This window comes from Heteronotia binoei, chromosome 3 (assembly GCF_032191835.1).
Source record: "Heteronotia binoei isolate CCM8104 ecotype False Entrance Well chromosome 3, APGP_CSIRO_Hbin_v1, whole genome shotgun sequence".
Lineage (NCBI taxonomy): Eukaryota > Metazoa > Chordata > Lepidosauria > Squamata > Gekkonidae > Heteronotia > Heteronotia binoei.
In genome coordinates, this window is record NC_083225.1 from 162,199,014 (window position 1) to 162,226,214 (window position 27,201).

The window sequence follows — 27,201 nt, forward strand, 5'->3', positions numbered from 1 at the left end:
TTCAGATACTGGCTAGATGACACTCATGGCTTTGAGTATGAAGGGGAATCCAATATCAAGGTGTCTAGATACAGGCCAAAGTCAGAAATGAGATCAAGGCAAGACGCTAACAGACAAGATGCTTCCACACAGCCTACTCCCTTTTCTGGTGCTTTTAAGCCCCACACTGCTAATTCACCTGTATTGCATCATGTATCTTACCACTGCCTCAGTCCTGCTCCTGCAAGCAGTAATCCTCACTATTGATACTGGGCCATTGTTGTCCCGCTAGCCAGGCATTGCACCGTCTGACTTGAGGGTCTCTCCTTATCTTCATCAGAGGGCATTTCCAAGGCTCTGGTGATGGAGGAGGTGATTTGGCTGGCAACTAGCTCTCTGTGACCAGGCCAAGGTTGGGAAGCTGAGAGGCCGGTGTGCTGGTTCCTAGCTGAGGATCTATGTCAGGCCCTTCAAAGACTGCCTCCTCCTGCAGTGCATCTGCCTCAGAGGACTCCTCACCATCCTGTTGCTGTGCTGGACTTGGCTGGTCCATGACACATAGTCCTGCTTTCAGGATTGAAGTTATGGGATCAGGATAAAACTGGTGGCCATTTCTGTCAGTTGTGATGATGCAGGTCTTCTGCATAGGGGTGAGTCTCAGTTGATCTGTGTGCAGAGGAGTGCAGTTGTTGTTTGCTGAATGTCCATCCTCGTGTGTGGTTTTGTGACTTGGCTGCTATCTTCCTTGCATATAACAAATATATTTCTTGGATTGGCTTTATATTTTTTGGAAAGGCAGAATAGAAATAGCTTAATTAAATTGATAGATATTATATAAACAGTCTGTGTAAATAATGTTTGTTTGTTTACTTCCTTATTGGCAGGATAATGTCATTTTTGAGAGGCTTTCCAAAGATTCCCAGTACATGGAGCAAACGATGTGCCATCTTGAATATTTTGCCACTGAAGGTAGGCAAGATCCTTTAATAGTGTTGGATTTCAGACTCTTTGTATAGAAAAACAGAACAGAGTGCTGTATAAGGCTAACAGACACTTCTGTCTGAGTGGCAAAATTGTCATGATACAAGGATTGTTGCCTATTGTGTATACACTTCCACTTTTCTGCCTCTGGTAAAAAAAGGGCTTGTGAGTTTTCATAGGGTTTCCAAAAATATGAAAAACTGGTTTAAACAGACATGTAACAGCTCTGCTGGATCAGACTGCTGGTCCATGTAGTCCAGCAACCTGTTTCACCCAGCCACCAATCAGTTGTTTTGGAGGGCAAACAAATGGGGCCTAGAGGCAAGGGCCTTCCCCTGATGCTGCCTACCCACTCTGGTTGCTGTCTCTGACTGTGGAGGCTCCCTTGAGTCACAATGGCTAGTAGACATTAATAGAAAAAGGATGGAATAAATTGAGAGTGTGTATACACTAAAGGGGAAAGTGCATCTCATATAATTTTCAACCCTCTTAGTGCTGTAATTTGTCTCCCACCAGAAGTGTGGCTGAAGTGTGACTTATCCGCATCTCAAGCATCCTTCTTAAGCCAATAGTGAAATCTTGCTAGGCAAAAGAGGGACAAGGTCTGTCAAAAACAATGTGGACAGAATGGAGTGGGTGCAAAGGAGAGTGATCAGGGGCCTGGAGACCAAGTCCTATGAGGAAAAGGCTGAGGCACTTGGGAATGTTCAGTCTGGAGAGTGAGGGGGGACATGATTGTTCTCTTTGAAGGGTTGCACTTAGAGGAGGGTAGGGAGCTGTTCCTGTTGGCCACAGAGGAGAAGACTCACAGTAATGGGTTTAGATTAAGTGTGGGAAGGTACCAACTGGATATCAGGAAAAAAATTTTTACAGTAAGAGTTGGTCACTGGTGGAATCAACTACCTAGGGAAGTGGTGAGCCCCCCCCCCTTAAGCAACAGTTGAACAAACACTTATCATGGATGCTCTAGGCTGATCCTGCATTGAGTAGGGGGTTGGACTAGATGGCCTGTATGGCCCCTTCCAATTCTATTTTAATCACTTGAAAGAATGGTAAAGAGCATATTTTGGCTCGCCCGCGGAGCCTGATGGACCCGGAACGGTTCCTGACGACCCTGCAGAATACCTGGCCCACTGGCGATTCCCTGGAGGTTCTGGTTGAGTCCTGAAACGATGGACTCTCCAGGGCTATCGAGGAGATCGTACCTAGGCGTCCTCTGCGCCCCCGCCTCAAACCGTCTCCCTGGTTCAATCAGGAATTACGGCAATTGAAGCGGGACCTCAAACGACTAGAGAGGCTATGGCGGCGTAATCGAGACGAAGTGACCCGAACGTCTTATAGAGAGAGTTTGAAGACCTATGAGATGGCAATCAAATCCGCAAAGAAGACTTACTTTGCGGCTAAGATTGCGTCCGCAACTTCGCGCCCGGCACAATTGTTTGAGATAATTCGAGATCTGACTACCCTGCCCCAAGGCAGACCAAATTCTAGTGAATTGGAGATAGGCTGTGAGGCTTTTGCGAACTATTTTGCGGACAAGATCACATCACTCCGCCTCGACCTCCCCGTCAACTTTGAGACAGTTAACGCAACCGAGGCTCCGAGCATGTCTTCGGATAATATCCTGGACGGTTTCAGCCCCCTCAGCCTGGAGGAAGTCGACAGGATCCTCTCATCTGCCCGCCCAACAACTTGTAAATTGGACCCATGCCCTTCCTGGCTTATTAAATCTTGCCAGGGGGATCTCAGATATACTATACGGGATATCATAAACAGATCCCTAACGGAAGGGCTTTTTCCAGCGCCACTTAAAGAGGCTGTGGTCCGTCCCCTCCTAAAAAAACCATCTCTAGACCCGGCCCAATTGGCACACTATAGGCCGGTCTCAAACCTGCCCTTTTTGGGCAAACTTATTGAGAGGGCAGTGGCGAGGCAGCTACAGACTTTCCTGGAGGACGCTTCCATCCTCGACCCACTTCAGTCCGGCTTTCGTCCAGGTCACGGGACAGAGACGGTGTTGGTTGCCCTGGTAGATGACCTTCAACGGCATCTGGATCGGGGTGGCTCGGCAGTACTGATGCTGTTGGACCTATCAGCGGCATTCGATACGGTTGACCATCAGTTGCTGACTTGCCGCCTCGCTGATGCGGGGATTCAGGGGCTGGCCTTGCAGTGGCTTTCCTCTTTCCTTGAAGGTCGGGGACAAAGGGTCGCGATTGGGGGGGAACTATCCCAGAGGCGCTCACTTAACTGTGGGGTGCCCCAGGGAGCGGTTCTCTCCCCGATGTTATTTAACATCTATATGCGGCCTCTTGCCCAGATTGCCCGAAGGTATGGGCTGGGGTGCCACCAGTATGCTGATGACACCCAGCTCTATCTACTCATGGACGGCCGACCGGTCTGCGCCTCAGATAACCTAGATCGGGCATTACAGGCCGTGGCTGAGTGGCTCAGACTGAGTGGACTGACACTGAATCCTGCGAAGACAGAGGTCCTTTGTTTGGGCTGTCGGGGGCCGGGGGGGGGGAAATCCCCCTGCCAGCTTTTGGTGATGTTCTGCTGAGGCCGGCGGACAGGGTCAAGAGCTTGGGGGTGCTACTGGAGCCGTCCCTAAATATGGAGGCTCAGATAGCGACCACTGCCAAGTCCGCGTTTTTTCATCTTAGACGGGCAAGGCAGTTGGCCCCCTTCCTGGACCCCGACGACCTAGCAACAGTGATCCATGCTACGGTCACCTCGAGGTTGGATTACTGCAATGCCCTCTACATGGGGCTGCTCCTGTGCCGGACCCGGAAATTGCAGCTGGTGCAGAATGCCACGGCCCGGCTGTTATTGGGCCTCCCATGATGGGGGCACATCTGGCCGCGTCTTCGGGCTCTGCACTGGCTTCCAATAATATACCGAGTCCGGTACAAGGTGCTGATCATTACCTTTAAAGCCCTATATGGTCTGGGACCTGCCTACCTGAGGGATCGTCTCTCCCCACACGTTCCCCAGAGAGTACTGAGGTCTGGGACTCAAAATCTTCTCACCATCCCCGGGCCCAAGGAAGTGTGTCTCAAAACAACTAGAGACAGAGCCTTTTCCACAATGGCCCCTATGTGGTGGAACCAGCTACCGGAAGAGGTGAGGGCGCTGCGGGATCTTACTCAGTTCCGCAGGGCCTGTAAGACGACCCTCTTCCGGTTAGCCTACGCCTGATTGGAAAATGTAGCTTTCTAGATTTTTTGTGATTATACTGTATAGTTTCAATGTAAAAATTTTAAGGTTTTTAGGTTTTAAATGCTTGATTTTAAATGTAATAACTTTGTTCCGATTTTATTGTTTTATTGTTTGTTGTAAGCCGCCCTGAGCCACTTGTGGGAAGGGCGGGATCTAAGTTACGGAATGAATGAATGAATGAATAAATAAATAAATAAAGTAATAGATGTGATGTGACTGAACCTCTTAGCTGGAACTAGGGGAGAGATCAGAAATTGGCATATGGGGAATAAAACAAAGGGAACTGAAGAGCAAATGAAATATATAGTAGCTGAATTAGGATAATAGAACCATAGAGTTGGAAGAGACCTCCAGGATCATCTAGTCCAACCCCCTGCACAATACAGGAATTTCACAAATTGTAAAAGCTTAAGGGAAAAAAGTGGAAAAAATTGCATTAAACCTTATGCTCCCACTGGCTTTCCTTAAGATAGAGCACTTATGAGTTTTATACGAAATCAAATATGCTGATCTTATTTCAGAGGAACTCAATGCTAAAGTACAACAACTTGGGGAATGGGCTATGTTCCCTTTATTAGCAACCAGTTTTGGAACCAAATTGGAGAAAGAACCTTATGTCTTCCCAGAACTGAAACATTCTCCCCCCTCCCCAACTTTTTGTTCTGGGAACTCCCACATCCTCAATAATAAAGTATTTTATATGGCCTGCTCTCTCCTTTCCTGGTTGACTTGTGCCAGAAGAGAAATCATTACTTTTATATATGTTGAATTCTGTCAGTGGCCCAATAAAATAACGTTGTTCATATTCCATGTGGACTTTTCCTTCAGATCATTGTGCGTGGTTAGGCCATGTCAACATCAGTGTGAATTACATGTGTCCCGTTAGACGGAAATACCAGGCATTATGCTATTTGCAGTTGGACTATAAATGTGGAGCTGTTCACCTACCTCATGTCATGGTTCTGTGACTTGCAATTTAATTTCAACTATGTTACAGTCAAATATTTCCCACCCACCCCCAACATCGGAAAGCTTTATGAAAGTACTGGAGTTGTTCCTGGATTTTCTAAGATGACAAAAATTGGGTTATTGTAATGCTGCAGAATATTGAAGATGGCACAGCTCATGACCCCAAATATAAAGGACAGATGCACTCTTGCAAAAGAGTGAACAGGTTTCTTTGTTCTGTTCCATTGTTATTTGCGTGTCTGTTCCATACAGTGTTCCTTCATTCCAGTTTAACTAGGATCATGCCTAAAAATTCTAGAACTGCAGCATGTGCACTTGGCTGCCATTTTTACTTCCTTTGGCTTATTTGCCTTTTTGGTCTTTTTTGACATTACCAGTGCACATATTGGCAACAAAAAAAAAAAGACACACTAATGAAATATGCACAGTTAGGATTGAAAGAGAATAAAGTTATAGTCCAGTGGCAACTTAAAAACCAACAAAGATTTATTCAAGGTTATGAGCTTTCACACGTAGGCACACTTTTTTAGAGAAAAAAAATGGAAGAAAACAATTCAAACTTATAGACAGAGGCTCAACATCAAATTAGCATATAACATGATTATTTTTTTCAGTGATGATAATATTTGAGACAAAACAGAAGCAACAAGTTAAGTGTATAGGGTCAACAGCTGTATGGATTTAATTAAGGGGGAAACAACATTTTAAGCAATAAATATGTCAAAATAGGAGGTAAGTGTTTAAGAGGATCCTTTTGATTGTGGTTGACTGAGACTCTTTTATGACAATTGAACGAGAACTAGAGATGAGCATGTGGTTTCTTTAGCAACTCCTTACCGCTTCTAGGTGATTGCCATTCCCATACAGAGCAGGTTTCTTTTTAGCATACATATCACACTATATGCAAATCTTTTTACGGGAAAAGGCGGAATATAGGCCTATTAAATAAAGTAACATAAATAAATTTTTTGGACCAGTTACATTGGTGCCAATGTCATTGCCTTAGTCCCCCAATGCAATCAGCCCCCTCCCCTGTGCTACAGGAGAGCTTTTTTAGTACTTAAAAAAACTTAATAGCTATAACTTTATAGTTCTAAATGGCTTGGGGCTAGGGCACTTCCATATTGTTCTACTTTATATACTTATTTTAGAACACTTATTCGACTCATCCTTGAGTATATAAAGGGTATCAAAGAAGCCTTTGCCAAGTAGGACTTTGGGGGGTTCCAACATCTGGCTATTATCTGACACCTACAGTACGTTCCTAAGAAAAGTTGTGCTCTTCTAAGTCTACTGAAGTCAATGAGATTATTAGGATGAAACTCTGTTTAGGACTGTACTGCTGGTTTCTGATGCATATAAGCCCCTTTTTAGAGCATTTTAGTTGGCTTTAAAGGAGGATTAGACAGATTTGAGGAGGATAGATCTGTCTGTGGCTAGTAGCCATGGTGACTAAAGTGAACCTTCACATTCAAAGGCAGCAAACCTCTGAACACCGGTGATGGGAGGCAACATCAGGAGGAGACCTTGGCTTCTGTGCTGTCTTTGTGGGCCTTCCATGGCAACTGGGTTGCCATTTTGTGATACAGGATACTGGACTTAATGGACCAGTGGTGATCAAGCAGTGCTCTTTGATCTCAAAGGAAGATTTCCCTCCCCCAACATATACCATCAAGAAAGAGAGGGGAGTCTTAAATTTCATACAGGTTACCAGGGCTTTTTTTTTTTTTTTAGAAAAAGCCCAGCAGAAATTCATTAGCATATTAGGCCACCACCCCCCATCACAACATTGCTTCACATAGAGCTTTTTTGTAGAAAAAGCCCAGCAGGAACTAATTTGCATATTAGGACACACCACCTGTTGCTAAGCCAGTTGGAACTGGGTTCCTGTGTGTTCTAGCTCAAAAATAAAAAGCCCTGCAGGTTACAGTTATATACGATAATAACCATTTATGTATAACTGCTTTTTAAGGGGATTTTTTTACATTCAGTCATCTTCCTTTTGAGTAAATGCAGTATCTTATGTTTTTTACAGAAGACTTTGAGCTTGATCCTGTCCAAAATGTCTATGACTGCCTCGTGTTGTTTTGGGAGGATAGTGGAAATCCCAAGGAGCACTAAGAGGGGGAGCTGTAGAGCTGCTGCAGGAGGGGGAAATTGCCAGCCCCTCCTCCTTCCATATGTGGATGTTTTCATGGGACCTAGCCCATTGGGGTCTGCTCTGCATGTGCTTTTCTGAGGATTTTTTTTTCTGATTTGCCCCCTCTTAAACACACATTCACACTTTTTTTTGTCAAGTTATTGGGAGGGTTGTAGGGTGACCATAATGTCTGAAGGCCAGCCAGGGACACTGGGGGGGGGGGGGTGCGCGCGCGAAGTGCACGCGCCGCCGGAAACAGGAAGTGACGTCACTTCCGGTGACGTCACTTCCGGTAACGTCATGCCACCACCGGAAACAGGAAGTGGCATCACTTCCTGTGACATCATTTCCCCCGCGTCACCTGCCGGAAACAGGAAGTGACTTCACAGCACTTCCTGTGACGTCCCCAAAAATCCCCCAAATATCACCGCCGGAAACAATTTTGTTCTCAAATCCTGTATATACTTCATCAGTATATGGGATAAGGCACTTTCTCAACTGTGCTGCATAATGCAGCCTATTTATTTTGTCCTGTTGGCTCTGTTGGCTCTATCTGCGCCACCTTCATCACTTTCGGGGTGTGGATCCCCCAGTGGGGTGGTCTCCCGACTCCCTCCGCTGACTGTTTCTGATAGCCCTGCGCCCCCTCTTTCATTTGATATGTGTCCCGTGCGGGTGCCACCCTCCCGCCGGGAGATGCCGCAAAATGAGCCCCCTTGAGGCTTATGGCGGCAGGGCTCGGGGGAAGCGAGCTAGACTGCTGTTCTTTTGAGGGGTTATAGAGTGTTTCGAGCCCGTCCCTGTGGCATCGGTCCCATCGTTGTGGGACCCAGGGGGCCGGCGCAGCGGCACGCCGAAGCAGCCTGTCACTAATAACACCGGTCAAGATGCAGGACAGGAACCTGGAAGTGACCGACAGGCTGCTTCAGCGTGCCGCTGCGCCGGCCCCCTGGGCCCCACAATGATGGGACCGATGCCACAGGGACGGGCTCGAAACACTCTATAACCCCTCAAAAGAACAGCAGTCTAACTCGCTTCCCCCGAGCCCTGCCGCCATAAGCCTCAAGGGGGCTCATTTTGCGGCATCTCCCGGCGGGAGGGTGGCACCCGCACGGGACACATATCAAATGAAAGAGGGGGCGCAGGGCTATCAGAAACAGCCGGCGGAGGGAGTCGGGAGACCACTCCACTGGGGGATCCACACCCCGAAAGTGATGAAGGTGGCGCAGATAGAGCCAACAGAGCCAACAGGACAAAATAAATAGGCTGCATTATGCAGCACAGTTGAGAAAGTGCCTTATCCCATATACTGATGAAGTAAATACAGGATCTGAGAACAAAATTGCACTAGAAGACACAAACACAAAGCTCCCTTACACTGAATCAGTGCTTGGGTCCACCAAAGTCAGTATTGTCACATAAGAGAAGCCCTGTTGGATCAGGCCAGTGGCCCATCCAGTCCAACACTCTGCGTCACATAAGAACATAAGAGAAGCCCTGTTGGATCAGGCCAGTGGCCCATCCAGTCCAACACTCTGTGTCACATAAGAACATAAGAGAAGCCCTGTTGGATCAGGCCAGTGGCCCATCCAGTCCAACACTCTGTGTCACATAAGAACATGAGAGAAGCCCTGTTGGATCAGGCCAGTGGCCCATCCAGTCCAACACTCTGCGTCACATAAGAACATAAGAGAAGCCCTGTCGGATCAGGCCAGTGGCCCATCCAGTCCAACACTCTGCGTCACATAACAACATAAGAGAAGCCCTGTTGGATCAGGCCAGTGGCCCATCCAGTCCAACACTCTGCGTCACATAACAACATAAGAGAAGCCCTGTTGGATCAGGCCAGTGGCCCATCCAGTCCAACACTCTGCGTCACATAACAACATAAGAGAAGCCCTGTTGGATCAGGCCAGTGGCCCATCCAGTCCAACACTCTGCGTCACATAACAACATAAGAGAAGCCCTGTTGGATCAGGCCAGTGGCCCATCCAGTCCAACACTCTGCGTCACATAACAACATAAGAGAAGCCCTGTTGGATCAGGCCAGTGGCCCATCCAGTCCAACACTCTGTGTCACATAAGAACATAAGGAGGGAGGGAGGGAAGGAAGGAAGGAAGGGAGAAAGGGAGGGAGGGAAGAAGGGAAGAAAGGAAGAAGGGAGGGAGGGAAGGAAGGGAGGGAGGAAGGGAGGGAAGGAAGGAAGGAAGGAGGGAAGGAAGGAAGGAAGGAAGGGGGAGGGAGGGAGGGAAGGAAGGAAGGAAGGAAGGGGGAGGGAGGGAGGGAAGGAAGGAAGGGAGGAGGGAGGGAGGGAAGGAAGGAAGGAAGGGGGGAGGGAGGGAGGGAGGGAAGGAAGGGGGGAGGGAGGGAAGGAAGGAAGGGAAGGGAGTGAGGGAAGGAAGGAAGGAAGGAAGGAAGAAAGGGAGGGAGGGAGGGAGGAGGGAGGGAAGAAAGGAAGGCCGCCCCCCGCCCCCCCCGCTTTCGGCCCCCTTACCTTATTCCAGGGCGGCGGAGTCCAGCGGCGGCGGCGGCGGGGAGTCCTCCGGCGGCGGCCTCGCGGCGAGGGAGGGAGGGAGCTGCCGGCGCTGGCCTCTGGAGGCCTCCAGGGACCAGCGCCGGCTGCTCCGCGGCTTCCCCGCGGCCTCCGCTGGTCCCTGGAGGCCCTCCAGAGACTCTGGAGGGCCTCCAGGGACCAGCGGAGGCCGCGGGGAAGCCTTCGCTGGCCGGCGTTGGTCCCGGAAGGCCTTCCAGAGCCTCTGGAAGGCCTTCCGGGACCAGCGCCGGGTGCCCCGCGGCCTCCCCGCGGCCTCCGCTGGTCCCTGGAGGCCCTCCAGAGACTCTGGAGGGCCTCCAGGGACCAGCGGAGGCCGCGGGGAAGCCTTCGCTGGCCGGCGCTGGTCCCCGAAGGCCTTCCAGAGGCTCTGGAAGGCCTTCCGGGACCAGCGCCGGGTGCCCCGCGGCCTCCCCGCGGCCTCCGCTGGTCCCTGGAGGCCCTCCAGAGACTCTGGAGGGCCTCCAGGGACCAGCGGAGGCCGCGGGGAAGCCTTCGCTGGCCGGCGCTGGTCCCGGAAGGCCTTCCAGAGCCTCTGGAAGGCCTTCCGGGACCAGCGCCGGGTGCCCCGCGGCCTCCCCGCGGCCTCCACTGGTCCCTGGAGGCCCTCCAGAGACTCTGGAGGGCCTCCAGGGACCAGCGGAGGCCGCGGGGAAGCCTTCGCTGGCCGGCGCTGGTCCCCGAAGGCCTTCCAGAGGCTCTGGAAGGCCTTCCGGGACCAGCGCCGGGTGCCCCGCGGCCTCCCCGCGGCCTCCGCTGGTCCCTGGAGGCCCTCCAGAGACTCTGGAGGGCCTCCAGGGACCAGCGGAGGCCGCGGGGAAGCCTTCGCTGGCCGGCGCTGGTCCCCGAAGGCCTTCCAGAGGCTCTGGAAGGCCTTCCGGGACCAGCGCCGGGTGCCCCGCGGCCTCCCCGCGGCCTCCGCTGGTCCCTGGAGGCCCTCCAGAGACTCTGGAGGGCCTCCAGGGACCAGCGGAGGCCGCGGGGAAGCCTTCGCTGGCCGGCGCTGGTCCCCGAAGGCCTTCCAGAGTCTCTGGAAGGCCTTCCGGGACCAGCGCCGGGTGCCCCGCGGCCTCTCCGCGGCCTCCGCTGGTCGCTGGAGGCCCTCCAGAGTCTCTGGAGGGCTTCCAGCGACCAGCGGAGGCCACGGAGAGGCCTCCACCACTGCCGCCGGGCCCCGCGCGCGGGCGGGGAAGGCGGCGAGGGAGGGAGGGAGCGTCCCTGCGCCTGCGCAGGGGCCCTGCGCAGGCGCAGGGACGCTCCCTCCCTCCCTCGCCGCCTTCCCCGCCGGCGCCCGCGGCCCACCGGCTCCGGGGCTGCCTAAACCGGGACCTTTAATGGTCCCGGTATAGGCAGCCCGGGATCCGGGATTGGGTGGCCAGATCCGGGAATGTCCCGGGAGACCGGGACGGTCTGGCCACCCTAGAGGGTTGATATGCAAACCCTTCTGAGTGTTCAGTTCATTGTTAATTTCTCCCAGATTGTAAATTGCATGGCTTTTTGACTGAGTAGTGTTCCATATGATATTGTGCCTGTGTTTCCTTTTTAGGTTTGAGGACTCTGTGCATTGCATATGCAGATCTCTCAGAAAACTCTTACCAGGATTGGTTGAACATTTATAATGAAGCCAGCACCATTTTGAAAGACAGGTCTCAGAAGCTGGAGGAGTGCTATGAGATCATTGAAAAGGTAATGAACAATGGAAGATTTTTCTCCTGCTAACAGCTGAATCCTTGTCCATTTGCATTCACTGTTCTTGCAGTTGGCATTAAGCGTGACTTTATTCAGATGAAGTAATCAGCTTGAAGACAACATGCTGTTCCATTATAAACAGAGGACTTACTTTGCTTGATTGGAAGCAACACCACATGTATTAATTTTAGAACTCTCAACCAGCGTGCTTTAACAAATGGTTTCTCCATTCCTTTAAAAGTACAGTGAATTTCATAGTTAACAATGTATCATTTTGAAAGAAGGAAATCAGAGCATTTCAGTATACTGGTTCATCAGAGTATGGTCTACTCAGAGTGGCAGTGGCTTTCCAGAGTCTCAGGTAGAGGTCTTTCACATCACTTAGTAACTAATCCTTAATTGGAGACATCAGGGGTTGAACCTGGGACTTTCTGCATGCCAAGCAGCTGCTCTTCCACTGAGCCATGACCCCTTCCCAGACTTGCTATACTGGGGGATTCCTGGGTTGTTGCTGGTAGAGAAATAAACCACTTCTATAAGTACTGCTTCCAAAAGCAGGGTTTAAAAATACCATTTGATGTCCATCTGAGGGTGTCTGGAAACTGTTCCCAGCTAAACATTTGAGTGCCAAACATGAAATATTCATGTAGCTGACCAAACATTGCTGGATGTCAATACATTCAGCTTGAGAGCATGACTGTTCCAGTTCTGCAGCTATGGTATCTGTCTAAGCAAGGCAAGCTGTGAAGATCTAGGCAGCCTCTAGGCTACATCCATGTGAAGGATGTGTTTTGGCTTGTGTTCCAGATTGGAGTGGAGTTCTTTTTAGCATCCACATATCCTAATTCAGGGGTGTCAAACGTGCAGCTCAAGGACTGGATCAGTCCTCCAGAGGGCTCCTATCGGCCCTGTGAGCAACTCACTGTTACCTGCTTCCTTCTTTCTCTCTTGCTTCCTTCTGTATCACAACTTGCTTTGCCAGGCTTGCTCAATTACTCAGAAGCTACAGAGCAAAGCCTCTGTTTTCTCCATTGGCTGACCAGCACATGAAGCAGCTTAAGTCAGAAGCTCTCATTGCTCAGCCATTTCATGTTTTCCCCATGGCCTTAGACTCAAAGCATTGACCATGCATTTTCTGTAATGAATGTCAATAAACCAAAAGTAGGTTTGCAACTAACAGACACACACCTGGACAACACCTGAACAGCATACTCAAGATTGCTACAGCCAGGACTTTTTTTGAGCAGGAACACACAGGAACGCAGCTCTGACTGGCATGGTGTTGGGGGGTGTGGCCTAATATGCAAATGAGTTCCTGCTGGAATTTTCCTACAAAAAAGCCCTGCGTAAAACAATGGTGATGCCAGGAGATGCGACCTAATATGCAAATAAGTTCCTGCTGGGCTTTTTCTACAAAGAAAGCTCTGGCTACAGCGCAGACATTGTCTCCAGATTTTGATGCAATAATTAAGAGCATGAGGTGTCATTTATCAGAGACTGTTAAATAAACAAAATATTACAAGAGTGCTAATTTTTTAAGCATATTTTATTTTAAGTTTTTTTAAAAATATATATTTAATTTTGTTTGTCTGCATCCTATATAAAGTTTATCTGCTACCTGGCATCACATTTTATGACACACATGGCTCGTCCTGACAAGGTCTCATTTATGTCAGATCTGGCCCTCATCATAAATGAGTTCAATACCCTGTCCTAATCTTTTTGGAAAAATCACATTAGTGCCATTTTCTTTGCCTCAGCACCCCAGGGCAACTAGCTCCCCCCATGCCATTTAAACATTTTTTTAAAAATGACTTGAGCCCAGAGTACCTGAAAGACCGCTTCCTCCCATATTGTCCAGCCCACCTGTTAAGATCTGCCTCACTAACTCTATTCTTTTTGCTCCCACCTTCAGAGATGAGATGGATGGAAATCAAAGACAGGGCTTTTTCAGTAGTAGCGCCTCACTTGTGGAATGTCCTTCCCCTTCTGCTTAACCTGGCCACCTACATTGCTTTCAAAAATGTTAGGTACCAGGACAAAAAGTTTCTGTTTATGCATGCTTTTAATTAAGGGATTGGTCTTTTATTTCTTTTTTAGTTTGGAAACGGTTATTTTAAGCTGTCTGCTTTTATGGTCTGTGTTTTTATGCTGAGCTGGGGTTTTAGTGCTGGATTTTAATCAGTACCTTTTAGTGTTTTGTTTTTGTTATTTTTATTCTGTAAGTTGCCTGAGGCAGGTTCCTGGAGAGGGAGCAGAATTCCGTCTCTCCAAAATAAATAAATAAATATCATGCGCTAACACTACAGTGGTATAGTAGTTGCCACATTTTTAAAAAACACTCTCCTCCCCCAAATCTTTCTAGTGCCTGAGGGGAGGGGAATGGTGACTGCTAAGGGCTAAGGTAAGGAAAGTGCAGGGAAAACTGCTGTGTGCCTTTTCCTTTGCTAGTGTAAATGCTTCTGTATTCAGCATGTCAAGGAGAGATACACAGGGGTATCAGCCTTGGGTAGAAACAACCATAGTCTGATGCTAAAAACAATCTTTTGAGGCTTTTGGTGGACACCAGGCTGCACCAGCATCTAGAGCTCTGTTTCACTCTTGCGGGGTTTAGAATGGAGCTCTAACTATAGCTTGGAAACTATATCGCTTGTGGGGAGTTTGGGTCTAGCCTCTGGTCCTGGGGAGCACTGAATGTCAGGGCTGAAGGAGGCTTTGCCTGGGACCATGGAGGGTTGTGAGAAGACTGTATTGGGCTGGATGTTAACTAGAACAAGTATATTAAATTTAAAAATTGTGTTCTAGATGTAGGCAATGAACCCTTGTTTATATCCGTCTGTTATCTGAAAGAGGCGGAAGGGGCCCCTGGCATTGATGGGATCAGCTTAATGCTGGGCACTATGCTCTACTGCTTGCAAATTTCAGCAACTTACATCATGCAATCTGATGTTAAGCATTTTTACTGAAAAGTAAGCCTTTCTAAGTTCAGTTGGACTTTATGCCTAAATAGGTGTGCATGGGTTTTAAGCCACTTTTTTTTGTTTGTAGATCTATATGTGCATAAACGGTTAAATGATTGTTTCATTTATACGTGCAAAGTGATTTAGTCAAGTGATAGCTTCATTTTGAATGATTTGCATCTAGTTCATATTTATATTTTGAGACAGGATGTATTTTTAATGACACAATGCCACGCTATCTCTGTTTTCAGAACTTAAGAAATACACCAATTAAAGCTGTTAAGGACGTTGCTATGGCAATCTGGTACATGCACGGCTACATGCCTTTCTCCACTGGCTATCGTTTAAGTTGCAATTACCATTAATTGCTTTTGAAACATTGCCCTCCTTCTGATCAAAGCCCTCACTTCTCTGATAGTCCTCTGAAATGTTCAATTTTCTTCCAGAAGGAACAATGAAAGTTAACTACTTTGTACATCTCTTGTCAGAGGGCAGTAGAAAGGACATGGCACTGGCTGCTGTCATTAATTTGGTTTTTTGAGCACAGTCCAAGCAGAAATTGGTCTGAAGAGAAGAAACGCTCCCAATTCTTTTGTCTCCCATCCATTTTAGGATTTACTGCTTCTTGGAGCTACAGCCATTGAAGACCGCCTTCAAGCTGGTGTCCCAGAAACCATATCCACATTAATGAAAGCAGAGATCAAGATCTGGATATTGACGGGGGACAAACAAGAAACAGCTCTGAACATAGGTAACATCCCTTCAAGTTTTCCAGTAAAGTTGCCCTATTCAAACCAGGCACACAGCAGAAGTGTTTGGTGGATTGAACATGTATGTTTTTTTTTAAAGGTCATTAACTTCACTGATTCAGACTATTAAATCATTGAACTAGGTAAAAGGGGAAAACGCGGAAAATGGATTGCTAAATGTGTGCCGAATTCTATTTTGGCATCTATAGAGATCTGGCATGCTGTAGAAAAAGAAGAGCAGATTTTTATACCACACTTTTCTATATCTTAAGGAGTCTCAAAAAGGCTTACAATTGTTTCCCTTCCCCTCCTCACAACAGGAACTTTGTGAGGTGGGTGGGTCTGAGAGAGTCCAGAGAGATCTGACTGGTCCAAAGCCACCAGGTTTCTTGTGCAGGAGTGAGAGATCAAACCCAGTTCTCCAGATCAGAGGTTGCCTGTCTTAATCACACTTACACCACACTGACTCTCCACTAGTTAGAGTACTGGTTAGAGTGCCAATCAAGACCTGGGACACTCAGATTCATAGCCTCACTCTGGAAGGGCACTGGGTGACCTTGTGCCCCTCACAGCCTCTCAGCTTAACCTACCTCACAGATTTGGTGTCATGAGGACAGAGGAGAGGAGAGAAGAATGATGTGATAAGCCACTTAAGGAATCCCACAAAGGAGAAAAGCAGGATATAAATTAAACCATTAAACTAATAATACACACCACGGGGAAAAAAATTTCACATCCCTGTTCTGTTTTAGTCTTGTATATTTTCACTAATAGTAATTTTTACTTCTTTCCATTTTAATCTCTTCATCTCTTTTTAATTACCGTAATTTGTACACCAAGATCTTTGAAGTCCCCAAAGACAGGACATACAAAAACCTGTGAGATTGGTAGTTAATTTAAGACTAGTTTGAATGCCAAAATTCTGATGTTCTGTGACATCACTTGCATTACCTCAGTGAAGTTTTGGACAGCCAGTAGTTCTTTTTATTTACATTTTTAAAAGATTGCTCTTACTTAAAAGTAAACGTTTAGATGCAGCCTCAATAAATCATAAAAGCTTTGCTTGCTTTACCCCTGCAGAGAAAAAGATTTTAAATGTATTTTTCATTGTAAGACCAAACAAATCAAGGAGGGCATTCTGAATTGATCTTGATAGAATGATTTAATGTGGCTGTCATTTTGAAGGTCCAGATTGCTACTACACCTGGCTTCAAGGGTACATAAAGTCAAGTTTGTAGATTTTGTTTACAAGCCCAACACACAGTCGCTTATGTATACATTTCATGGAAGTCTATGAGGGAACAACATTCTCTTAATTTGAATTTTGATAGTGTGATTGGAGCTGTGAGGTGAAAGTGGGGAAATACAAATTGCTTTCTAAGTCCCCAGTTCAGGTCCTCTAGCACCTTTACAATATGACCATTCATCACAGGTGTGTACTGAAAAGCAACCCTTTCTGAACAGACTCAAAACAAGTAAGGATATTAAAGTGGAAAGCACCCATCACGGAATACTACATGAATTCAGAATCCTGTCTGACTAATCGCTGAGAAATCCAGTAGAACTGCCTTTTCCATTGTTGCTCAAGACTCTGTCTTCCAGCATCAGTTGTCGAATGGCGCCTTTACTTGATTTGAAAGATGTAAAATAAAACAGCCAGCAGCAGCTTAGAAATTACTGTTCATTGTTGCAGCTGTTGTTCCAGTCAAAAACTACCAGAAAATCCCTTTGAATTAGTTATACCGAATTTGTAACACTTAGAGCTGCAGTCGTTCCCTGGGGAAAAGACTGTGCCTGACACGGAGAGACATGGTTGAAGCTATAGGTTTCTTTTCTTTTTCTTTTTTTCAGTGAAATCTTAAAATAAAGATTAGCTTGTAGTGCATGGCCTGATCTATAAATCCTAAGTATTTAAATAAAATTCAGTATGTTGAATTTTATTTTTTTAATAGAGGTTTAAAGAATCTGAATGGTTTTTTGGTCAAAATTCACTCCCCCCTTTATACATGTATTAAAGATTTGGAATAAATCTTTGGAAAGCAGAAAGTCTTCTAAACTTACTGAGAAGGCAAACAAGCCCTGAAGAAAAATGGAGTTCTGTGCGTATGCCTGTATGAACACTGAGTGACCACACTGACTTGAATAAGTGACTGGAACATCACAGAAAAAAGGCCTAGTTGTTATTGGGTTCAACAGTGTTTCTTCGTGACATGTGAAGAACATATCCATGCTATCCAACTGACATAGTCCTTCTTTTGAGTGATAACAAATAGCATATTGGGTAATATTTGACCTCAAAAGTCACAAGTTTGCATTTGCTACATCGACATAGAAAAGACTACATGTCATGGTGTTTAACAGGAAGTAATGGATTCAGTTCTAAAAGATTGTATGTGTACACTTTAATATGGTTGTTTGTATTACATTATGGCAGGGGTTTTTTTTTGAGCAGGAACGCACAGGAATGCAGTTCCGGCTGGCTTGGCATCAGAGGGTGTGGCCTAATATGCAAATGAGCACCTGCTGGGCCTTTACTACAAAAAACCCCTATGTTAAACAGTGGTGATGTCAGGGTGTGTGGCCTAATATGAAAATGAGTCCCTGCTGGGCTTTTTCTACAAAAAAGGCCCTGCATTATGGTATTTAGATATTGGGAACATTTTATCCAGTTTGGGCTCTTTCCATCTATGCTAGATCAGAATCATGTAATCAGAAAAGCACCAGTTCTTGGAATTTTCCCAGTATAAGACTGAAAGGGATGGTCTCTGGCCCACCTCAGCTGAGTGTGTGAATGTGTGCCACATAGGCTAGGTTCACTGGTCCTAGCTTCTGCGCCTCACTTTTTTCTGGGTTTCTCTCTCACTAAAGACTGGGATGTCTGTCAGGGTGTTTATTCTTGCATAGCCTTCATGATCTGTGAGCTTAGATGGCAGGAGTCATTTCTGCAAGAAATTTGCTCTCCCCCAGGATCAGGTGCATAGAAATTTTTTAAATTCTGTTTTTAAAGCTGCATGCTTAAAGTCTTGCTGAATGTAATGAACTTTTATTTGTATCCTTAGTATTAACATTGTTAGACTTTTTCAACTGTTTCTACAGTAAATTCCTCTGGTTGGATAATAGTTGCTGATGTCCACAGTTCCATTGTAAGCCAGTCAGTGTTTGGTTTTGTGTGGTGTTGGATATTATCTTTGTGAGATAAGGTAGGCTGAGATGACTAACTCAATGCCCGGTGTTGGATATTATATATATATATATATATATATATATATTATCCTACCCCACCTATACTACATAGGCCACAGTACATTGTCTTACTGCTCCATTCTGCCCTCACAATATCTTTGTGAGATAAGGTAGGCTGAGATGACTAACTCAATGCCCGGTGTTGGATATTATATATATATATATATATATATATTATCCTACCCCACCTATACTACATAGGCCACAGTACATTGTCTTACTGCTCCATTCTGCCCTCACAATATCTTTGTGAGATAAGGTAGGCTGAGATGACTAACTCAATGCCCGGTGTTGGATATTATATATATATATATATATATTATCCTACCCCACCTATACTACATAGGCCACAGTACATTGTCTTACTGCTCCATTCTGCCCTCACAATATCTTTGTGAGATAAGGTAGGCTGAGATGACTAACTCAATGCCCGGTGTTGGATATTATATATATATATATATATATATATATATATATATATATTATCCTACCCCACCTATACTACATAGGCCACAGTACATTGTCTTACTGCTCCATTCTGCCCTCACAATATCTTTGTGAGATAAGGTAGGCTGAGATGACTAACTCAATGCCCGGTGTTGGATATTATATATATATATATATATATATTATCCTACCCCACCTATACTACATAGGCCACAGTACATTGTCTTACTGCTCCATTCTGCCCTCACAATATCTTTGTGAGATAAGGTAGGCTGAGATGACTAACTCAATGCCCGGTGTTGGATATTATATATATATATATATATATTATCCTACCCCACCTATACTACATAGGCCACAGTACATTGTCTTACTGCTCCATTCTGCCCTCACAATATCTTTGTGAGATAAGGTAGGCTGAGATGACTAACTCAATGCCCGGTGTTGGATATTATATATATATATATATATATATATATATATATATATATATATATATATATATATATATATATATATATATATATATATATATATATTATCCTACCCCACCTATACTACATAGGCCACAGTACATTGTCTTACTGCTCCATTCTGCCCTCACAATATCTTTGTGAGATAAGGTAGGCTGAGATGACTAACTCAATGCCCGGTGTTGGATATTATATATATATATATATATATATATATATATATATATATATATATATATATATATATATATATATTATCCTACCCCACCTATACTACATAGGCCACAGTACATTGTCTTACTGCTCCATTCTGCCCTCACAATATCTTTGTGAGATAAGGTAGGCTGAGATGACTAACTCAATGCCCTCTGAGGAAGCTGGGGCTTTGAAGCCAGTTTCTGTCCTGTGCTAGTTCTGTATTCTAACCACTTCATAACACTGGCTCTCAATGTGGTGGTCCCAGTTGAGACTGACTTTGTCCATGTTTCATTCTCTGTCAACTCTCATTCACTTTAACAATTGTCTAGGTTTTTTAAAATTTAATAGGCCTCTTACCTGATTGATAGCTGTACTCCTTTTTGTTTAATTGTTGATGTTTAACTTTGTGGTTACAATTGCAAAAGCGAAAGTATTGTAGCCAATGTGAGCAGCTTTATCTTTTATTGCGTTGCTTAATTTGTCCGTCTGTTGGTATCTCCATAGGCTACTCCTGCCGGTTAGTGTCTCAGAGTATGTCTCTCATCCTTGTGAATGAAGATTCTTTGGATGTAAGTAAATGTTTGTCATTATTTCTCTTGATCTAAGCAAACCAATGATATGAAATGATGTGACTGAATGTGAATTCATCCTCTTGTTTAGCTTCAGGCAACTTTGGAGTAAAATGCTTCTATTAGATACTAAATAAGGGAGGGAGCGGGGGAGGGGTGTTCACTTCGGAAAAAATCACTCTGTAAATAATTAGATAGTGTTATTAGTTATAGGTGTTAGGGAATTTAGGAGTATAGGAACCTTTCTTAGGATTTCCATCCCACCTGGCTTGACAAGGGGAGAAGTTGAAACTGGCAGGAACTCCATAATTTGTGTGAGAGAAACCTGTTCTAAAGTATTCATGGTTTATTGAAAGAAAACTATATTGCACAAATTTTCTAGCAAGAACCAGTTTCGGTATTCATCTTACAGAAGGGAAAAGACAAACCAATACTTATAAACAAATAGTGCATTTATTATCTTTTTAGGAATGCACTCCAGCCACTTCTGGCAAGACATAACCACGGTGCTGGCAATAGTGCGCTTAATACCTTTTTAGGAATGCATTCCAGCCACTTCTGGCAAGACCTAACCTCAGTGCTGGCAATAGTGCATTTAATACCTTTTTAGGAATGCATTCCAGCCACTTCTGGCAAGACCTAACCACGGTGTTGGCAGAGGAGCCATTATCATCTCGAACACTGGTGTTAAATGCCAGGTTTAGAATCCAGATTAACTGTCACTCAAGAAACCTGATGGTCCTGACGAAACCAGACCCTTCCCTTTTCTGACCTGAGTCATTGCATCACTAGGTTAAAACACCCCACTGTCAAGACAACAGCTTGGAGTCTCAGGTTCTCTTATCTAGATGTTTTGGCTTCATGGCTGGAACTCAAAAATGTAATTATAAACAGTTCTTTTAGAGCAGAGTGCAGGGTGCATTGTCAGGCAGAAGAGCATCCTTCAACACCTTATGGGAGAGAACTAAACAGAGAGGCCTAAGCAAATTCAGGCTGCTGTACAGAACTGTCCTGTCTCGCCTATATAATTCCGCCACAATAGGTCAACTCTCCTTAGCTCAGTTTGAAACTAGTTTGCTATTAGTTTTTGTAGAATAACTCTGTTCAAATCTGAGGACTGAAAGCTGAACAACTTTGTGTTCTGATTGAGATAACTATAAATTCCAGCAGTACTCCTTATTGCCTTGTGTATTACCTCAGTACTGTACGGCCCATGCTTGTTTGCAAATCAAATACATCTGAATGGGGAAAGTTTATATAGCAAGTTGTTGGTACTCAGTCACAAGTTCAAAAGGGAATCAAAGTTATCAGAAGTATCTGGTAAATTCCAGAAGTAATGGAAGCCCTGAAAATTTTGCAAACCATAAAGGGAGAGAAACCAAGACCCTGTTGCTTGTCAGACCATTGGAGAACTGGTTGATTTATATCTATTGTCCTCCTGAGTCTAGACAATTGGTGATTACATGGTCTGCTTTGAGTATGTGCCATGAGAAATATTTAAGCAAAGGCTATGCTTGAACTTCTGAAATGTTTTTCCACCATTAAAAAACAACCCTGACTGATCAAGGACCTGTTTGGTCTAGTCAGTGTTTTTGTGAACCATATCAGTAGCTCATAAGGCAAGAACCCTTTGGTGGCCCCTAGCATTCAAAGGCTTACTGCCTGTGAATATGGAGTGGTCATTCAGTAGTCTTTGCTAATAGCCATTGTTAGGCCTATCTGCCATGAATTTTCCTAATTCTTTTAAAATGCCGACTATGCTAATAGGTCTCACTGTGGCTTCTCAAGTCAATTATGCATTGTATAAGAATGTTGTTAGCTTCAACATGTAGTATCCCATTTATGGAAGAATGCCAGCTAGCTGGAAGTGTCTAATCAGCACAATATCTCTCTGCATTACATCATAAATGCAGGAAGGCTTATCAAAAATACATCAGAGCCTGTCTGTTCTAAGTCCAGACACTCAAGACAAGTACATCAAGGCAATAAGCTAACTGTTCACAGGAGCAACCTACTTCTATAAGCTATTTATTGAGAGTCCGAACTCACACAAGAACACTTTTCTTTTAGAAAATCATGTTGCAGTTTTCCTTTTCCTATTCCTTTTCCTGCAATGCTCTCTGTGGAGGCTGCCCTTGAAAAGTGTTTGTAAACTTCAGTTGATGCAGAATGCTGCAGACAGGATGTTGCTTGGAGTGGGTTGTAGGGACCATATCACTCCAGTTTTGGCCACTACACTGGCTCTGTTTCTGGTTATAATTCAAGGTGCTGGTGTTGACCTTTAAAGCTCTGCATGGTTTGGGACCAACATGCGTAAAGGACACCTACTCCCTTATGAACCTACCCAACAGCTATGGTTAGCTTTGGAGGCCCCCACTTCTGAGATTAGGTGGGTGGCAAGCAACCTGGGAGAGGGCGTTCTTGCTCTTGGGCGTTCCCCAAACTCTGGAACTCTCTCCCCAGGGAGACTCATCTTTCCTTTCTGTTGGCATCTTCAGGGTTCATTGCCCTTTTTAGTTGGTCTGACTTATTGGCTACTTGGTTGACCTCTGAAATTTGGATGTGACTCAGCCTATTGATGTGGTTGTTCCAAAGCTGATTAGACAATTGGATATTAAGCTGTAATTATACTACAGATGTAATATCAAATCTATCACTAGAGGAAGCAAAAAACATGTGGAAAAAGGGGGAGAAAGCCCCAAAGCAATAGCAACATACAAGCAAGGAAAATGAGAATGCAGAAGAGCCCGGATATGCACTTTATTGCCTCTTGGACTCACACACTTGCCAGCCATGTCCAATATAAGCCACTGAGGTTTTGGCTCCACTGCTTCCTCCCAGTTTATCTTGCTGAGTACAGTCAACATCTCCCCCCCATGCTGATTTACCAGCACACCAACATCTTCACAGGTAGATGTGTATTTTTCCAGCACTCAGCCCCAAAAGATTGCCTACACTTAAGCTATCCCTTGTTAGTATTCATTAGCATCAGATAAGCAGAAGTGTATACTGCCCTGAAAATCATAGTGACTCAGCAGCATTAACTATGAAAGGATTCTAGGCAGACTTCTAGTGAAAAAATGATAATATATCTCCCCTTGTGTAATTCTCTTTTATGCTTGAATAAGTTCAGGTGGTATCAAATTACTGATGTTGCTCTGGTGTCTAAAAGTTACTGCTTTTAAAAAATTAGAATATATCACGTGAGCAAGGAAAAATCCATTTTATTACTTTTTACACTATTTTTTTTTAAAAAAATTGTTTTAAAGTGAATTTCATTAATCTTTGTGTTATTCTATTATTGTATACATAAGTATGGGGCAAACATAAGTATTGTATATGTAAGCAGGGCTTTTTATATAGATAAAGCTCAGCAGGAGCTCATTTGTATATTAGACCACATCCCAACATCACCATTGTTTCACACAGAGCTTTTTTGTAGAAAAAGCCCAGCAGGAATTTGTTTGCATATTAGGCCACACCCCCTGACACCAAGTATGGGGTATACATAAGAAAGATCACCCATTTTCATTTCTTAAGTAATTAACATAAAATTACTGCACAAGAATGAAATTGGAATTTCAATGTAGTAGAACAGTTTTCCTATTATGATAGAACCTGTGGTTAGTGTGATAGAACTTGTGGTTAGTGTAGCTTTCTATGCTCTGTGAAGGGAGAAGAAATGAGAAAGCTTTGGAAGTATATGTAATGTTAAGAATGACACAGGGCTTTCTAATGCAGTAAAAGTGCCAGTAGGAGTCTTATAATATTATTGGCATCAGTGATGGATGTCTTGATGTATTTCGATTTTGAGTTGTCTTATTGTTTTAGATTGTTTCTGCCTTTAAAGCTTGAGACCACTTTGGGTCTTATGTTCTAGAATAAAAGTGGCATATAAGTCTTCTAAATAATAACGGTGAGTATTAAAAAGTATGCTCAAAAAGGTGCTATATATTTCATAAGATATTGAAATGTGATTACAGTATCTGAATACTGAGGATTGCTGCCTATGTTAAAGAAGAAGCATTTATACTCATTTTATTGGTGTCATGTGTTGTCTGAGGCAGTTGGTCATCTTTCATTTATTTTCTCCATTAGTAGAAAATAAACTCCATTCAAAAACTCACATTGGGCTGTGGCCAATCATGATACTCCCAGCTTTTTTGTTGCAATCATGTAATAATAAAAATATTTAATTTATATGTAAAAGTATGTGCCTGCCATACTGTTCTCAAACACTGCATTTTAGCAGTGCCATGACTGGAATGTTGGACTAGGACTTAACAGATGTCGTTCAAATCCCTGCTCTATCCCGGTGGTCACTGGATGACACTGGGCCAGTCATGTCTAGCTTACTCCCAGTCCCAGGGCTGTTGGGAGAAGGGAGAAACGTGTGCATTACTAAGAACTTTGTGGAAGAAGAGTAGGCTAAAGGTATAATAGACAGAAGTTACACATATATAACATCATCTGTGCAGAAATTCTTAGATTTCGTAGTGCCTGGAGGGACATTGTATGAGAAATATGGACTACAATCATTAACTTTTTTGCTTTCCATTCTCTTATCCATGCTCTTTTAAAACTGTAATAGACTTTACCCCATAGGTGCTACAGTTACAGAACAGAACTCTTCTCAAATTTTATCTATAGTCTGTCTTTTTCACTGAGACTCAATGCATCCTCAGTGTAAATTAACGCAATCAGCATGATGAAGTATCTAAATAAGCAATGAAAGAGGAATATGGCTCCAAATATTTGAAACAAAGCAAAAAGTGTTAGATGTGATAGCAAACAATTATATTAAAAATGGTATTATAAAAATGGAAAGCAATGCAGTAAAAGCAGGATAATGCAAACAACAAACAAGTAGTAGAAGAAGATGATATTGGATTTATATCCCGCCCTATACTTTTTAGTTGGAGTGAGTGAAAAGTCAGTGTAAACCAAGCTTATTACCTAGTCAAACTTGCTAGATTCATTTTCTTCCCTTTGAATTGTCCTTTTGCTTATCAGCTAAAATCCCAGTGTTCCCAAACTAGACAGGTCTCTCTTTGATTGGAGGATAAAGATAAATTAATCCTGTGACAGATGCTTGAGTTAAGAGAGGTTTTGTATGTATATAGCAGCCAGTGGCTGCACCTTAGCCAGATCGCCCATTCCCCAAACCCGTGGGACCTAGGAGTGGACTCTGGTGTGAGAGAAGCTGCAGCTGGAAATTGAAAACAGAGAAGCCACTGTACACACCCTCAAGTGCTTACACATGTCTAAGCCACACTTTGGATCCCAGCCATAATAACTGTTTCACATATGCAATTTATGGCATAACGCACACTTTAATCAAAACAATTTGAAAATATTTTGCCAAAACGTTATTGAAGGCAAGATTATATAACCCAAAGTCAATTATTTCAGACTTAAAACTCATTTGCTGTTTATTTCAGTTACACTCAAAGTAGAGTTTAGTGAGTATGAAAAGTTTTTAAATGATCAAGTATTGTGTAGTAAAAGTTATTATATTGCTTAATAAAATCAGGTTTTAAAGTACATTTTTTGTGTGTAAAAATCAAATGCATCCCATTTCCAAGGACCAATAGAAGAAGATACTTTGAAGTTAATTACAAGTTATTTAATTTTATTATTTAGGGACTAAATCTGCTTATTCATTTCATTTCCCTGTTCCAGATATAGAGATTTTCATGCACAACCAAGCCCCTATATTAACATTCCTTGCTAGATACTGGCTCTGGAACTCTTTTAATCATATGTGCCTCTGGATCAGGCCCATAAAAAGCAAACCAGTCTACTGTATTTTTAAATGCATCAACCAATACTACCAGCAAGTTGCATAAAGTAGCATGTTAATGCTGATTTCTGGGTTTGGCATGTAAGAAACAAATCAAGGGATTTTTCTCTCATTCAGTAATCAGCAGAATAATTTCAGTATGTGAAGACAGTAGGTTGGAAAAGCAGTAGGATAAATACATAATGGTTAAAAAAACTAAATGGGGTTTTAAGACTCAGCAGTTTTGCAGATCTTGGACTCTTTTTCCTGAGGGAGGCAGCTATGCTGTTTGTATAATATCTAGGGAAGGAGCACAGTTGTCTTAATCATCAGCTAGGCTTGAGCAGCAATTGGTTATTGCAGGCTCTAGTGGGACTTAGCAAAGGAGACTAATTAGGAAAATTGGGGGAGAGAATACATGGGAGGGGGTTTCAACTTCACTGTTGATTTTTATTGCTTGCAGATTTTTAATTTTTCCTTAATCTTTTAGAAATGCTGAGCCACACAAGGAACTGCATCCATCAGATGAAACCACAAGAAATGTGGTTAAATGGATGGAAACCTTGTCTCTCACCGACTCTCTGGGAGGAACAATCGCAAAGTTGCAGAGTGATAATTAGACATTCAATAGCATGTACAACAAGGCAGCAGTGCAAATGTGAAGTAAAATATACAGTTCCCCACATCAAAAAAGAAAAGTTCCTTTCCAGTCTTGAAATCTTTGCCTACAATTACAAGCAAAAGTCCGGCGACTGAATTCCAGGTGCTGGCTAATTGGGCCTCCAGGTTTAAATACACAGCGGTCTGGATAATTCAAGTGTTATTGAATTTCCATTTCTTTGAGGATTTGAACTGTGAGCTGTGGATGGCCTGAAATATTTTTTTAAGAGAGTGTGCCTATAGTTCCATGTCTTACTCACCCTTCCCTTGTTCTGTGCTGTGTGGTAACTGCTATGTTTTTGCTGCAAGATGGCAGCATAACCTTCAGCATCACAGCAGGCACTTGCTTCGGTTTGTACTGATAATGGGAGCACATTAGATCAGAAGTCTCAGCAAGGCTTGCAGTTCAAAAGTTAGCTCTCTGAAGAATCTGGATTTCGCAATTCCTGCTAAACACAGCAAAAGTAAAATAAATGCACCAGCAGAGGAATCTTTACAGTTCATTTTCCATTGCTTCAGTTTGTTCTTTAGTGATCAAGCAGAGCAAAAGGGGTTTTTATTCACTGTTTGCCCTACCTCAGTGCCACA

General features: G+C 44.1%; 1 protein-coding gene across 3 annotated transcripts in view; it reads left to right on the top strand.

Moving 5' to 3' along the window:
• ATP8A2 (ATPase phospholipid transporting 8A2) overlaps positions 1–27,201 on the top strand; it is a 499,041-nt gene that overhangs the window by 143,173 nt on the left and 328,667 nt on the right. For all 3 annotated transcript variants that reach the window (XM_060234774.1, XM_060234775.1, XM_060234776.1), the window contains 4 exons: positions 864–948; positions 11,390–11,529; positions 15,105–15,243; positions 20,107–20,171. In XM_060234774.1, coding sequence (XP_060090757.1) covers positions 864–948; positions 11,390–11,529; positions 15,105–15,243; positions 20,107–20,171 — 429 coding nt within the window. The remainder of the gene's footprint in view (positions 1–863; positions 949–11,389; positions 11,530–15,104; positions 15,244–20,106; positions 20,172–27,201) is intronic.